Raw genomic sequence first — 16,323 nt, 5'->3', positions numbered from 1 at the left:
TTACATTTTTCATGTAAAAGAAATTTTGTTACATTTTGTTTTGGGCGTTTTTATGCCTTAATTTAGAGGTATGAAAGTGGGTATAGTCAGAAATCAGGGAGAAAGAGAGAGAGAGAGTGGGGATTGACACGCAGGGAAAGGAGCCACAGGTTTGACCCGTAACCTGGGCCGCCCGCTTGGAAGACTACAGCTTTGTTTCTGCTCGTGGAGCTTATTAGAAACATGCAGAGGCTTTTTAGGTCGGGTACAATCACTTCTATCTGAACCACTTCTCTTGCCCGCTTCCATCGCTGCAACACCTGTTGACCTGATAACTGCTCTCATATCTGGCAAACTGAGGGGCATCCAAAACGGCTGTGTGGGGGGGTCGCCTTAAAAGCGCTTTCCTTCTCTGGTCCAAACAAATCCAGAGCATTCAGGAGCAGAATCTAAAGTTAGAAGGAGGACATACTGGCTGCTGCATTGTTGTCAGAGAAGCCAGCACTTCAACATGTTTCCTTAATGATCAGATAGTAAGATACCTTTATCTTTTACCTCACTACACATCTCACTGATTAGTCCTTTAAAATAACAAAAATAACATGTCAGATATTCTAACACAGAAGAAGGGTGTACAAAGTAAGTCCTACTGTAAGTCAGAGAGAAGCAGCCTTCACCAGAGAGACGAACACCGAGGTTTAAAAAAGAGGAAACTGTTTCTTTCCTGTGTGCACATTTCTGAACTCACTTGTTCCTCGTCTCGCTGAGCATTAATAAAGTGTGACGGCACTCGTTCCTCATTGTCGGAGAGGAATTGAAAAAAAATTGTCAAGGCAAATATGAATCACATCCACAACCAGCCCGGGCCTGACTCCCTTACCTTCATCTGTAATTTTCAGGTAGCCTAGTGTTTATTCATCAGCAGCACCATCAGTAGATCTGGTGGGTTTGGGGGCATGTCGGGGCTGCACACACCGGCTGCCAGGCTTGAAGATTCATTATCGTGAAAGCATAATTAACTTTTGTTTGGGCTGTCGAGAAAACGCTGGAGGTGAAAAAAAAACAACTGCTGGAATGAGTCTGTTAAAAAGGAAAGAGGGGGACTTCATCTATCTGTCTTATTTATAGTAACAGACAGAAGCAAAGGTTCCCATAGTGATCTTAATGAGAATAAGAGTCACAGTTAGTTAGAGGTGCTCGCTGCATGTCGATGTCAGAGTCTGAGGTGGACAGGATTTGACACGTGATAAATCATACAGTTTTTCAGTACGAACAGTTCATACAATGAATTCTGCTCCAGTCAGGAATTAATTTACTGATTGAATTCACACAAAAGGAGTAAAAAAAGAAAGAAAAAGAAAGCTCTCCACATAGCAGCAGCAGCAGCCAGGCAGTGCAGAACCTGACACGTTTGATTTCAGCACTTTCTCTAAAATGCTGATGAAGAGCGAAAGTCCAAAAGTGCAGAGAGCCATTCGTTTCTGTCAGACGGTCAGACGGCTCCTCTGCATTAAAGAACGTATTGAGATTTATTTCTGAGGCTGCACTTCTTTATGCCTCCGCTCGCTCGCTCTTTCTCTCTCTCTCTCACTCTCAGCTCCGTCTCTCTCTCTCTCTCTCTCTCTCTCACTCTCTCTCTCTCTCTTTCTCTCACAGCTCCGTCTCTCACTCTCTCTCTCTCTCTTTCTCTCACAGCTCCGTCTCTCTCTCTCTCTCTCTCACAGCTCCGTCTCTCTCTCTCTCTCTCTCTCTCACAGCTCCGTCTCTCTCTCTCTCTCTCTCTCTCTCACTCTCTCTCTCTCTCTTTCTCTCACAGCTCCGTCTCTCTCTCTCTCTCTTTCTCTCACAGCTCCGTCTCTCTCTCTCTCTCTCTCACAGCTCCGTCTCTCTCTCTCTGTCTCTCACACAGCTCCGTCTCTCTCTCTCTCTCTCTCACAGCTCCGTCTCTCTCTCTCTCTCTCTCACACAGCTCCGTCTCTCTCTCTCTGTCGCTCTCTCTCACTTCTCCGTGTCTCTCTCTCTCTCTCTCTCTCACAGCTCCATCTCTCTCTCTCTGTTTCTCTCTCTCTCTCCCTCTCTCTCTTTCTTACAGCTCCATCTCTGCACCTGTCAACAATTTTTCAGCTCATTTCATTCTCCAGGCCTCTCTCTCTCTGCGGTTCACTCCGTTCTATTTAATCTCATTCATTCCCTCTCTTTCTCAATTTGTTCAGAACTTTGTACACCCAAAAAAAAGAAAACTTTGTTAATAACGACGTGTTTGTGGCGCTCAATGAAAGCACGTTGGAACATTTCACACAGAGTGGTCGACTGAACTAAAGACCACTTTCTGGTCTTGTGTGCTCTCATGGACAAATTAGAAAAGCAGCATTTTATTCTGCCAACAATATAAGCGATCTGTCCTCGTCTAATGAAGATTTAGGTTTTTATTTTTATTTTCTCTAAATGGAATCCCTGAAAGCTTAGTATTTAAAAAATGATCATGAAATGAAAATAAAACCAAGGGAAACATATTCAAGAGTTTTTTAAATAATGAGACTGCCTCTCTCCCTCTCTCTCTCTATACCCAGGATGAAGTACATATGGACGGGTCATATGTGTGCGGTGGCGGCCTACGGCGTGTGTGGGACGGAGCTGTGGACTCTGCTGCTCAACGCTCTCCACTGCAACAGTAAAGTTCTGGTACGATTAACAACAGCTGCAAAGATCTGCTACGCTGTTCTTTAGGCCCAACTTGGGGCTCAACTATCAGGGGGGCGTGGTCCGATCTGCGGCTTGACACAACTGATTATTTGTCCAAATAATCCTCAAGTGTCAAGACAGGCTGCAAGCACAGGACCAAAGATGTTCTATTAAACAGGAGCGCTCTGCTGTTTTTTAAAAAACACGTTTTCCCCCCCGTTTATAAATGTACTTTTTAATTGTAAATAGAACTGATGAGCGGACCAGTCCGATGTCATATGCGGACCAGAGTTAGCCCCTGTTTCACCAGTTAATTAGGCCTGATGAAGTGTTTAGCCAGCTTTAGTCTCAATGTACTGAATCTAATGTGAAAGGTGCTGTAGTGTCTCTGTGTGCAACAGAATGTATATTTGTGGTCTTTCTTTCTATTTGATGCTGATTGACCGACCAGTCCTGAAGAGATTTAACTCTATTTTACTCTGAAACTTACATGCAACAAAACACCAGAGGTAACAGACTGTGATGGTCTGCACAGATACATATTACAGCTCCTGCAGCTACATGTCCGATGTTTCCTTGAGCAAGACACTTAACCCCAAGTTGCTCCAGCTGCTCCGTCTGCGGCGTATGAATGTGTACGAATGGATTAGTGGTCATACTGATGGACTCTTTACATCGCAGCCTCTCAAGCTCGAGTCCATTTACCTTTAAACATCACGCACTTTGTTAGAGTTCAGACTGCAGAGAAGCTCACTGATCATAAGTTATTAAAGATTAAAGAAACTGTTTACATATAAGGTGTTACTGATTCTGTCCTCAGCCCCTCTCAGCATGAAACAACATTTATCCCCGTCTTAGTAAAATGTTTTTCAGTGTTTGATTGAGTCAACAACTATTTAAATACAGATACATATCTACAGCGTCTTCTTATCACAGCTCTGAATAATGTTTCTGAGAAAGGGTTCAGTTATTATTTCCTCCTGATAATTAAAGGACAAGATTTAACAGACCTTTTCTCAGAAACCAGATTTTAATGATGATAGTTTGACCAGCTTTGTTATTAATATTTCAGTCGTGCAACAGACGAATCTCAATGTTTGAGTTTCATGTCTTGCTGTATTCCTTTCCATAGTTTCAGGAATTGAATCAGGGTTTTTTATTACTGAACACTTACATTTATTCTAAAATGTAATTTTAAGGATTTGTGATCTAAAAAAAAATCTATATATTTGTGGCTTTATATCTCATATGTTCATATTTGTGTTGAAGACTATTTTCACACCGCTGTTGCTCACCACTCGTCATATCGGTCCTTCTGATTGAGAATAAGAATCTGATAAAAAAGTTGTTAACTTTCGTTTTTCTTCTCGTGCACTGATACGCTTAGCTGAACAGCCAATCAGAGTGAATCCTCTCACCAACCATGCCGACTCCAAGCGACTCCGATTCAACATGTCGAAACCGTCCGGGAAAAAAAATCAAACGGGGGTCGACGTTGCTTGGTGTGTCAGGGCCTTTAGACGCACTTTTAGTACCTTTTTCTCCCCTTGAAGGTTGTCTACAAAATGTCAGAATAAAAAAGCTAACACATGCTCCGCCACGACACCCAAGTGCATCTGCCACCATCGCCCTCTGCAAGCAACCTGACGTGATTGGAAATTGTCAATCGTTGTGTACTACGAGCGTGAAAGAAGTGCTGGATATGAGCAGGATTGCAAACTGCATGTGGTGAAAAAAACAGATGGTAGCTGCACAGCTGCAGAGGAAGCTGCACGCTGTGGCTGATTGAATGGAAATCGTCACATACAGTAGGATAACATTTTAAAATGTATTTTCCTCTGGGAGAACCTCAAAAAGCAGACTGCGTCTTATTTACCCGTGCAACTTAAATATTTCAGATTTTACAGTAGGGACCTTGAAAGTAGGATTACTGATGTAACCTCGCTTTCTATTTTTAATTCTGCTTCCATGCATCCAAAACGCAACACCTTGCAGTAGCTTGCAAACCTAGATTGCAAAAAAAGTCAGACACCAAGTCTACACACAAAGACAGCCATAACACCAACATTATACTTTATATTTTAGCAGCCTTCAAGGGCAGCGCATTAGTCTGATCGCTTATCCTGAGGGAATCTGTAAAGGAGTTTTCTTTTCATCTTTTCGATCATTCTTTTTTTTTTTTTGCAGTACAGCTGCAGGATAAGTTCTTTATTTTATTTTTTTTGAAAATATATTTATTGCTTTTTTAAACATAAAATATTTTTTGAAAATACAGACTAAACAAAAAACAGCAGAAATAAAAATAAAAAACCTACCCCCCACGCCTTTTTGATCATTCTTGTATTTGACCCTGAAGGTGATCCGTCTCCCTGCGTCATGTCCAGTTTGTATTTGAATCCACAGCCTCTGCTCTCGTGCTGACATGACCACTGAGGCCACTAGGTGTCAGTGTGGTCATAATGTGCCATCGGCGTGAATCAGATAAGAGCAGAGACTTGTGAACAACTTTTGCTCTGCTTTGTTTATCTCTGTGTGTTATCTCATTCTGTGTTTGTCTTCATTTTTAAGGTATATCTCAGTTTGACACCCGCCGCCGCCGTCTCTTGCCTCTGATACGATTATATGTTCTCTCATTTCATTACGGCTGTTTTCTTTCTCTCATTTTTGCAGCTGAGGCTTGTCAGATACGCCGTCCCAGTGGCCATGATCGCCTGCCTGTATTACAAGGTATGCCATTTTACTCGCTGCGTTATGTTCATCACCGTATTGACGGCCTCATTACAGAAGCTGACGGCGCTTTGAACAAAGTGTGTGCAGCGACATGAGAACAGGAAGAATGTCTGGGAAGAAAATGATAAAAAAAGCAGCTGGATCATAACAGGATACCTTCCCCTTTTATTTATTTTGCCATTTGAATAGTCTAAACGGCAGCCACACATGCTGTTATGTTCAGTGCAGTGATGAGGTGTTGTTAAAGAAGCATCAGTATGTCTGCGGCTCTGCAGTCTTAACTCGTGTCTCTCTCTGTTTCTCTGCAGTTCTGGCCCAAGCTGATGGAGGAGGTCTCAGAGCTGAGGGAGTTTTATGATCCAGACACTGTGGAGCTCATGACCTGGATTAGGTACATGCACACACAAACACCCACGCATGTAGCCAGACTGGTCTCCAGAGCCTCCACCAAAATCTGATTAACTTGTTCCTGCAGATCAAGTTTCACTTTGCCTGCTGTCCTTGATGAGTGCGTGTGCGTACTCGTGTGGGGGAGTGAGTCTCTCTTATGTGTGATGAGAGCTGATGGGTTTGCATGAGGAAGACTCGTGGGGGGGCGGGAGGGGGGGTGCTGGAATGGTCCCAGCTGTTGGCAGAACCGCAGCCCTCCTCGGGGTGTCTCTGCAGCCGGGCTTTCGATCAAGAGTCGGCAGTACCGACGTGATCGGGGGATGGAGCTGGGAATTGGAACGGCTCCGTGCTGCGGCTGCTGTGTGTGTCTTTTTTTTTGTGTTTGCACATCTGTGTGTGTCTGACATTTTCCAGTCATCAGGTTGGATGTGGGGGTGTCCGGGGTCCTGTTGGTTTAGCGGTGTATGGAACATACCCGTGTGACGAGGCCACCACAATATCTGGCCAAGGACACAAATCAAATCAGCGTGGTGACGAGAGTTTCACTGGATATGATAGACCATCTTAAAGAATGAGAGTTAAAAACAGTACTCACACAATGCTCAGTATTAGTAAATATAATCAAATGGCATCAGGGAGGAAGCCCGAGAGACTGAAGATGCATCATTTCAAAAACAGTTTTTATTCTCATCCATCAGGACGTGAAACACCAAAAAATTCTGCATGATCTTTGCAATCTACAGAATTTTTGTTTTTCTTATTTTCTCATATGACGACCACCACTTCTTCCTCTTCAGTTCACAGCCACTTTGGAATGAAACCATGAAACCATGACTTGATTTACTTCATCAATCAGTAAAAAAAGCTCTGAGATAGTATCGTCTTACGCTCATGGTGTCAAAAAACAAAAGTATCAGACGTGTTGACAACTTAAAGGTCACATATTCTCCTCCTCGCTAACATGTCTCAGAGGTCCCCAAAACATCTCTGTGAAGTTTCTTGTTCTAAATCCACTCGGATCATTTAGGAAACCACAAAAACTATCACCCAAACAAGTCAATGAATTTTCACTACGGAGCTTTATAAAGATTTAAATGTCATAGCAGTGATGTTAGTGGTGTGCCCTGCTTGTGCTTAAACATCAACTCCATTCATAAATCTAAAGTTACAAATTCTAATTAATCAAAATATGACTTGACACCGACATCGTCCAAATCCGACTACTTTACCCAACTTTATTGCAGTTACAACATTTCAGTCACGGCGGCCAGCTTGAAAAATGTTTTTTTTCCAAATAGCAATTTCCAAGAACTGTGAATAAGAAAGATAAAATCAACTTATTATGTCTTCGATATAATAATATTTCTATTGCTGATAAGAAAATACATCTGATAACAGTTGGTTTTGCATGGGCGCCATAATGAAAATTCACGATGCGGTGGAAATTCCTTCCCCACAGTTCCGAGCCTAAATGAATCCTCAATGATGGTGAAATAATTGTCAGTAAATACTGTAAAATGAAAATAATAAAATAAAATAAAATAGTGAATAAATAATGAACGTTTTAGTTTGCTTTGGCCCGACAGAAGAGCGATCTTATAAAGATCTGCTTGTTTCATAAAAACATCAAAAGATCAAAGGATGTAATAAGCACATGTTGAAGGTTGTTGTGGTCATAATGAATTCATCATACTTGCTCATTTGCATCTGTTTACAGTTTGTAGTGTGTGAGAGGGCTCTGCTTCATGGATACAAACCGTTCTGAATGCAGGAACCCTTTGTTCATGAACTTGGTGCACGTTTGGCCTGCACTCACACTGCTCCAGGACTAACCGGGCCTGAGCACGGTTACCTCTTCTGAGTGCTCTCCTTGTGATGTCACAGTGGGATTCTGGTAAAAAAGAAAATCCCCTCCCCTCCCCTGGTATCTCCACCCATGGACTCCACCCCCAGCCTAGAACAAAACTTCTGCACGGGGGGGTGTCATTTCATTTAAAGAGACACACACACCAAAACGGAGCGTTCTGAGAGAGCTGGTTTGTACAGGGTCACAAACCTCCTCTGGTGCTTGATTCATGTTATATTTTGACCAAAGCACAGCACAGATGTTTCATTTAGACCACAGGGGGACTGTTTGAAAAGGTGGAAGAGGGGGATAATATGTCCTCTTTAAATTCTCTGCAAGATCTTTGAAAAAAACGGCTTTGATAAGCAGCCACAAAAAGGCTAATTCATAGCATTAGAGGCTAATTTAGAACCAGTTCAGATTTGGTCTTTCGCAGAGATGATCACTGTAGTCCTCTTGTACGCTTAATAATCATAATCCAAAGCTCATTATTTCCGTCCTCTCATCAGCAGCGTGATGACACTGAGTGGACCAGATGTGATGTTTAAGAAAAAGGACCATTTTTAGTTTAATCCTATTAGACAGATAGAGGAATGGCTCAGAGAGAGAGGGAGGGAGAGAGAGGGAGGGAGGATAGATAGCGACACGGAGGAGGAGAGGTTGGGATTCTGAATGTACTTGTGCTCGTGACATGGGTTCCCTTCCCTCCGGAGCTAATCCCATTAGGCTCCGAGGATTAGGGGGCTGCCTACAGTTACCTTGGTCGGGGATGAGAGCAGGGCGGAGCGCTAAGCTTCTTGCTGCTGCGCTAATTACATTCCAGATGAAAGTGTTAAGGTGGCAGAGGGAGGGGGGGGGGGGGGGGGGGGGGGGAGGTGTCATTTTACACTGTATTCTCTATCTCACTGAGGTTATTCAGTTTTGTATGTTGAAATCTCAGGACATTCTCAAACTGTTTTATATTGACACACCAGATGAACATAGAAGAGAGCATATTTCTGCGCGGGCAGCGTGTTTGTGTAAAAGCTGTCAGGGACCCGTTGTGGCAATTCTCGCTGCAGGGGATGAGTGCTCCGTGTATGATTCATGTATGACTAACAAAGGATGCACATGCTCAGGAAACAGATTGAATGAGGCTCAGGTCAAATCAGAAGAAGAAATAACTGATCTTTGTTGTTTTTTTATTTCTGTCGTTAAGATGATGTTGGATGAACATTTAAGACGTGTCACTTTGACTTATCACAGTCTTTCCTCACAGATTATTTTCAATATGAGTCTGTTTAAGGCTCTAGAGAGAGAGAGAGGACAGATGTGTTGGTTTTAAAAACGGATTCTTGAGGGGGATTAGATCGGAGGTAAGAAGGTCCTTTAAAGTCAGATGGCCTCATGAGTTTAGGGATGTCTCTTCTTAAAAGTCTGTGACTCTAAATCATCAGACGAGTGGACACGGTGTCTCCTTACACTTTGTCAGTCGAGTAAAATAAAGAGCGCTGTGACCTACGTTAGGGCTGGCCGATAAGTTTCAGATCAGTTTGATCAATAAATCAGGAATGAAGGCAATGTGTCGGTCATACGGCGGCGGTTGTCAACAGGCGGTTGTCATAGAGACGGGACAGGTGTGCACAGCCCTTGTCTGCTTCCTTTAGTGTTCACTGCCTACAATGTTTTGACCAGAAGCTGAATTAATATCCCGTCTCAGACTGCTTCATTAAAAGCTGTTAAAAACACTGAATAAAACAGTTTCACTTTCAAAATCGGACGCTCCTTTCGCATCCGGGCGAGGATCCAGAAGCTGCAAGCCAAGCTGTGGAAACATTAGCCTTACGAGTGGAATCTTTTAACCCTCTAAGTGATGGAGTGGAACCATGGTGAGGTGACTTTACAAACTTAGAGAGACGAGTCGACTGGAATTGTCATAATAGTCGTTTTCATGCACAAATGAAAATGTCTTAAAGATTTCAGACAGCCTGACCACACATGCAACTCACAGCGAGAGACTCTCCCTGTATGACTGCAGGAGGGGGGTCTCAGGAGGAAGGACATAAAAAGACAGATGAGGAAAATGGAGGACGGAGCAATTTAGTCTAAATATGACAATGTCTTGCAACGTGTATTCTAACATCTAGCGACCAAGAAAACCTAATGGAGCAGTTTCATTACGTGCACAAAGATCCCATCGGACGCGTGCAGGTTGCAGGATAAAAACATCGCCCCCTCCGACTCGCTCACGGGGAGATTTACTGAATATTTCGCACCGCGTTCACACATCGGTTCACCCCGACTTCATGCAGAAAATTTACAAGAATGCTGGAAAGAAAAAATCTGGGTGAAGACGGGTGAAAATGTTCCCATTTGCGTTCCCACATGCATCTGTCAGGATGTTTGTGTATCTGTGAAAGCACTAAGTGTCTGTGCGTGCTGTGAGCTGCTGCATGTGTCTGTCAGGTAAATAAATGACACTCAAGTAGTCAGATGTTTGGAGTTTGGAGTGACGCTGAGCTGAAAAAGAAAATAAATGAATGAATAGTCGAAACGGTTGATATTTAACAGCCGAGTCGGGTTTCCCCTGACAGGTTAGCGAGGGGGATTATCATAATGAGCAGCGCACTCGTTCATGACCCTGGACTTTGTAGAACTGAGGCTCAGGTTAACACGAGCTTCATCTTTACTTTGCACCGCCATAACTCAACAGCTCTGCACTTGATAACAGCAGAGACTCCCCGGCTCAGCTGCAGGCTGATACTCTGTTTAAATGGACGCTCGATAAATCAATAGCAGCGCCTGCTCGTTTCACTGCCTCGCAACTCTTGAGTTATAGTTGTGAGTGTGCAGTTTTTTAAAGTCGCAAAACATCGCTCCGGCGTCTCCATGAGTCTTCCCCGGCGTATTTCTCCACCTCTCTCTGATTCAGTTTGCTGTCAATCAATAAAGAAGAGATGATTAGGGAACGCTTTTAAGCCTCTGCTCTCTCACATATGAACCTGGATGTTTGGCATGCAGAGTTCAGAGTAGTGCGAGTGTTACATGTGCAGCATGGAGAGGAGCAGCTTAAGCTCAGGCACATGTTGATTATAAACTTCTCAGAGTATCAGGGCTCACAGGTAACCATGCTCAGCTCTGTTAGCTCAGTGCAGGCTGCAGCTGGAGCAGGTAACAAAGCTTTAAGGTCACCTGAGACGGGAGATGGATCATTTCTTTTGCAAGATATTTGGAGATTTGTTCAATTTAAAACTAAACTCTGACCCAGGTTTATTGATTCATGATTTGGTTTTAGCTCTCTGACTCATATCATCTGTAAAATCAGTCAGCCTCTCCTTTCCTCTCCGTCTCTTGTTTCCTCTCATCAACACTCATCGTACAAATTTCACCAAACACAGAGGTCATCACGGCGAGCTCGTTAGAGTCTGCATCGCAAACATTTTGTCATGAAATATTCCTCGTCAATTTTTCCTCCTCCTGCCTCCTCTATCCTCGAGATATACAATCTGTGGTGGAAAATTATGAAGGCTGCAGTGAAAATTATTAATGAGCGCTTTGACAGCTGCACATTCAGGAGGCTCTTTCAGCTACTCGGCATGAAGACCGGAGCAGAGGGAGAACAGGCCCAAATGTAGAAGTCGGCGTATCGGAGTGAAACACACTGACTCTGTTTTCTTCCACAAATCCATGCTCTTGTTTAAAGTAAATTGCCTTTAGTTCCTCCTTTGTGAATGAGATCTGTTTTTCAGACTTTACTTATGTTGGTATGATGAAGTCCCAACAGAAACAAAATGAAGTTAAAAGCTACAAATCCAGTTAATTAATGAATAACATTGTTTGAATATGATATAACAGCCCTAATATATTACTGTAAATATTCTTATAACCTGAAATAAGTTGATTACGTTAGTTAAATGTCAGCGCCAACCACGTCAGTGCTTCTGTTACTGTTGCTAGGTTACCAAGCATAGCGCGTGGCACTTCCTCTTCCCTCGGTAGTGACGGTTAAGCCTGTTTGAAATTGCTCAATATATGCTTTATACATTTTCAAGAAATTATTTAAAGAATGTACAGGAATCGCGTCCTGGAATAAGACGTGCAAACCAACCAGCGATGGAAGCGGGTCAAGAGAAGTGGTTCAGATAGAAGTGATTGTACCCGACCTAAAAAGCCTCTGCATGTTTCTAATAAGCTCCACGAGCAGAAACGTGCTCAAACTAGGATCAATATTGGAGATGCTTTTTGAAAAATGGAGAGAGGTTAGAACACAGAAAGGTTTACAGACCCATGCAGAGCTGGATTAACACTGAAGCTTCAGAGTCCACCACATGGTGACCTGTGTGAGCATCCACTCTAGAGAGGAGGGGGGGGAGACAGCTCTCTATGATGTTTAGAATTTGGACTGCAGTACTCATTTTAAACACTAGGTGTCAGAGTTACATACTGCTCCTTTAACTGCTCAAAAACACTGAAAAAAGCCTCCAAACAACGTAGTATACAGCGTAATATATCCGCTCCTAAATTTAATTTAGCATTCCCAAATCTGTCCTTGGCGATTCTAGAAACGTCTTACTTCAGCCGGTTTTATCCCCGAGCTGGTCTCTTTAAATCTTTATATGCAGATTGAAGGTGTTGGAGGAAGATGCGTCAGGTTGTAGATGCTTTGACTGATGACTTTTCTTGCTCTGTGACTCAGGATACGCTGATCTGTGTATCTGCTTGTCTTTACCAGGACTCTCTTGTCATTGCGATTCTTTATCTCAATGAGGGGATTTTCTGGTTAAAATTCATTTTGAATAACTCTCTGACTCTTTCGCTCAACCCCTTCTCTTACCCCTCCTTCTCTCCTCCTATACTTTCTGTTTCCATGGAGACAAACAATCCTCTAGAATATTGATAAACTAAACATAAGATATATGTTGACATGTCGTAACAAAGCTTGTGATGACCATTGTTCTGCACACAGCTGAGTGAATACTTTTTTTTTCCACACAGGTCATGTCATTCATTTAACATTAAGATTAACTTTATTGATTCCTGCTAGGGGAAATTTCTGTTTTTAAACTCTGTTAACCATGCAACACACACACAGGCTGAAATATACACACATGCACAAACAGGATCCTATGCACACTAATGGAGAGATGTCAGAGTGATGGAGCGGCAAACAGCGGGCGCTGCTGAGTTGATGGTGGGGAGGGGATCCAAGGGCATCTCAGCAGTGATCTGGCTCCAGCTACCAGACCAACTTCCATATTTGGTCCACACCGGGACTTGAACCTGCGACCCACCGGTTCCTAACCCAAGTCCCTACAGACTGAGCTACTGCCGCCCAATGATGTCTGTGGTCATTTTGGGGGGTTTTCTGTAGCTACTTGTCTTAAGCACCATGACTACAGGCTTTCACAGAATCCTCGACTCTATTACTTCAGGAGTTTTTAGTTTTCCTGCCTAAACGCAGCCTGACAGTAATTACAGCTGTGACATTTCTGTGCGCCTGGAAGCGAATCCAACATCTCTCCGGATGTTCAAGTTAATCACAGAGACAGATTGTGTTTTTTATTGAAGACATTATAGAAAGACATTATTCTGTTTTATTATGTTGTTAAATTAAGAGTTTATTCAGCTATTTAAAAAGTCTTTCATTTTCTCATTTATTTATTAATGTGTATTTTGTTTTGTCTTTTTTCTCCCAGTCCACTTAATGGAAACGCAATTCTATCAATTCAGGGACAATCTGAAGGGGCAGCTGAAGCTCAGAGTTGATCGTCTCTCAACTGGAAGGTCGGGGGTTCTATCCCCAGCTCCTGCAGTCACATGTCCGATGCGTCCTTGGGCAAGACACTTAAGCCCAAGTTGCTCCCACTGCTTCGTCAGCGGCTTATAAATATGTATGAATGGATGAGTTCTACAATTCACTTAGCAGACGCTTTTATCCAAAGCGACGTACATCAGAGAGTAAGAACAACACAAGCAAGGATCTAGAAAAAAGGGAACAATGTCAGTAAGAGCAAACGATCAGCTTTGAGTCTGATTGGACACACAGGTGCTGACAGGAAGTGACCAGAGGCAAAGCACAACATTGAGGGCAGTTCTTGAGAGCTCTAATCAGTATAGAAACCATCTTATAAGTCGTCGTTATCAAACAAAAACCATCGTCATTACCATCATCATCATCAATAATATGGAGACCATCATCATTAAGTTAGTAGGTATTCATGAAAGAGCTGGGTCTTTAGCTTTTTCTTAAAGGTGCAGAGGGACTCTGCAGATCGAATGAGTTAATACTGATGGTCACTTCACACAGCAGCCTCTACCGTCAGTGTGTGAATGTGTAGGTGTGACCTGCAGTGTCAAAGTGCTTTGAGTAATCAGAAGATCAGAAAAGCTCAAGTCCATTTGCCAAGTATATTTCTATGTAACGTGCACACAGCAGGACATCGTTATGTAAGCACTACTGAGCACTGTTTCTTTGAATTTAACCTTTTACACTTCACATTTCATATTTCACTTTTTTCTGATGTTCTGCTTTTCAAGTTTATTTTGCAGCGATCCAGCGCTATAATTCCCTTCATGGTGTTCTATCTAATCACGTCTTACATCTTGTTATGCTACCTTGAAACCACGTTAGTCGGCCTTTACGCTTCCTGAGAGTCACTCTGAAGAATCCATTAACAGTAGGTGTCCGAGTTGTTTGAACACCTAGAAAAAATACAGCGGTGATAATTAGAACAACCAATGAGGATGAAGGTTAAGATCCCGACTCATATGAGTTCCCCCCCCCCCCCGATCATTTCTGCCCATTTCAAATACTGCTCATCACTCCCATTAGCTTTGTGGATCTGTCTCATTGTGTCCATCTGTCTGTGTAATTAAAACACTTTATTTGATCCATTATTTGTAAATGTGTGCCACTGCTATTTTATCTTCCCCATTTAAGAAAAAAAAAAACCCTCAGCTTGTCCTCGCTCTGCCTCGCTCTCTCGCTGCCTTAATTGTCTCGCTGTCATCCTGCTCCTTGTCGTGTTTTAAATTGTCTAAATTAGCAGTATTTGGCCTGCTCCTTCGATGGGAGAGAGCAGCTCTGTGTGTGTGTGTGTGCGTCGTCCTCTCTTCTCTAACTCATCCGGAGGCAGTTCAGAGAAGAATCGGAGGGGGGGGGGGGGGAGATGTCCTTGATTGAACTACCAACCTCTCAATCAGCAGTCAGACTTCAGGAGGAAATTTATGGCCCCGCACGCTCGGGAAACACTCCCACTCCATTTCTGAATCTCACCATTAGTTATCATCATTATTTCCACTCAGCACCACTTAACTGTGTGTGTGTTTGTGAGTGTGTGTTTGTGTGTGTGTGTTTGTGAGTGTGTGTTTGTGAGCGTGTGCACAGTCGGGGAGTGTTATCTCAACTCTTTGCAGTTTGGAAAGGAACTAAAAGAATCATCTGAAAAGCAGCTGTTTGATTACAGAAGCTGCACGCCCACACACTGTTTTAGCATTCAGTTATTCCGATGTGGTGAGAGTGGTTTAAGTCAGGTGAAGTTGTGCGGGGAATTATGTGAAGTTACCAAACACTGTGTACCAAAGAGCGTGCGTGTGTTGGAACTTTTTTTCATCAGCTAACACCTCCTCACTATCAGCAGAGACGTAGAGTTCGCAGAAGCTGTTCCTACTGTCATTTCAACATTTTCTTCAACGGCATTAAAATCAATTTAATTGGGAAATTTCAACTTCACTAATTACACGGACGCTCCGATCATGACGTGTGTGAACATGCATCAAGCATGTAATCAGTTATGAAACCATTTTGACATGTGCAGAGCTGTCCTGTTGGTCGATTCTGACAGATGTAACAGTTAAATAAGCTGTTTCTTCCTGTTCACATACAAAAGAAATGTGCTTTAACTTGAGAGAAATTGGTCTCTGTAGTACGTCAGGTATGTCAATAAACATTTTCCCTCGGAGTGAGATCCAAGCAGAAGTCGAGCCCTGCTGTGTGTGTGTGTGTTCCTCCGTTAGTATTTAAGGTGTAGTTTGTGGAAAGTGAACCAGAGTAGGCGTGTAAGTCGACTCTTGTCTGTGTTGTAAACAAACACTGCTGTCACTGCACGTCTCCAGATGTTGCTCCTCCACTCTCCCTGCTCAAAAAGCACTTTCCTTTGTTCATTCATATTGATTCAACGACTGCGTAATATTGGTGTCCCAGGCATGGACGCACACACAGCGCTGTGCTCCCATGCTGGCTTTGCTGACTCTCGCCTCTGTAACGCCTTAGTCAGTGGGGAGATTTTCCCAGAACCCTGAGGTCTGGGCGACACAATTTGATGGATGGATTTTTATTTGACATGGACATCACAATTACATTGGTAAAACCAGATGCATTGTTTGAGTGTTCAAGCACACATGTCAATTCTTAAAGTGGACATATTATAAAAAATCCACTTTGACAGAGTTTTTAAACATATATGTGTGTAACCTGAGAGTCTACTGACCCACAACATGTGAAATAAACCATCCAGTCCTTTGTTTGTGGTCTGCATAAGACAACACAGAGAATAATGCTCTGTTTCAAATGTGCTCTCCTTGTGATGTCACAGTGGGATTCTGGTCAAAAAAAATCCCCTCCCCTCCCCTGGTATCTCCACCCATGGACTCCACCCCCAGCCTAGAGCAAAACGTTTGAGCAGGTCCGCCATTTTTATTCTCGCTAGTGAAGGAGT

The 16,323-nt window shown here is 43.0% G+C and overlaps 1 protein-coding gene across 4 annotated transcripts in view; it reads left to right on the top strand.

Moving 5' to 3' along the window:
• The window catches only part of dpy19l3 (dpy-19 like C-mannosyltransferase 3), a 73,594-nt gene that overhangs the window by 40,402 nt on the left and 16,869 nt on the right, over positions 1-16,323 (top strand). For all 4 annotated transcript variants that reach the window (XM_061044645.1, XM_061044638.1, XM_061044633.1 and 1 more), the window contains 3 exons: positions 2,550-2,661; positions 5,332-5,388; positions 5,700-5,782. In XM_061044645.1, the coding sequence (XP_060900628.1) occupies positions 2,550-2,661; positions 5,332-5,388; positions 5,700-5,782 (252 nt within the window). The remainder of the gene's footprint in view (positions 1-2,549; positions 2,662-5,331; positions 5,389-5,699; positions 5,783-16,323) is intronic.

This window comes from Labrus mixtus, chromosome 1, assembly GCF_963584025.1.
Source record: "Labrus mixtus chromosome 1, fLabMix1.1, whole genome shotgun sequence".
Lineage (NCBI taxonomy): Eukaryota > Metazoa > Chordata > Actinopteri > Labriformes > Labridae > Labrus > Labrus mixtus.
Note: the sequence above shows the minus strand (reverse complement) of the source record. Positions and strands in the feature narration are given on the sequence as shown.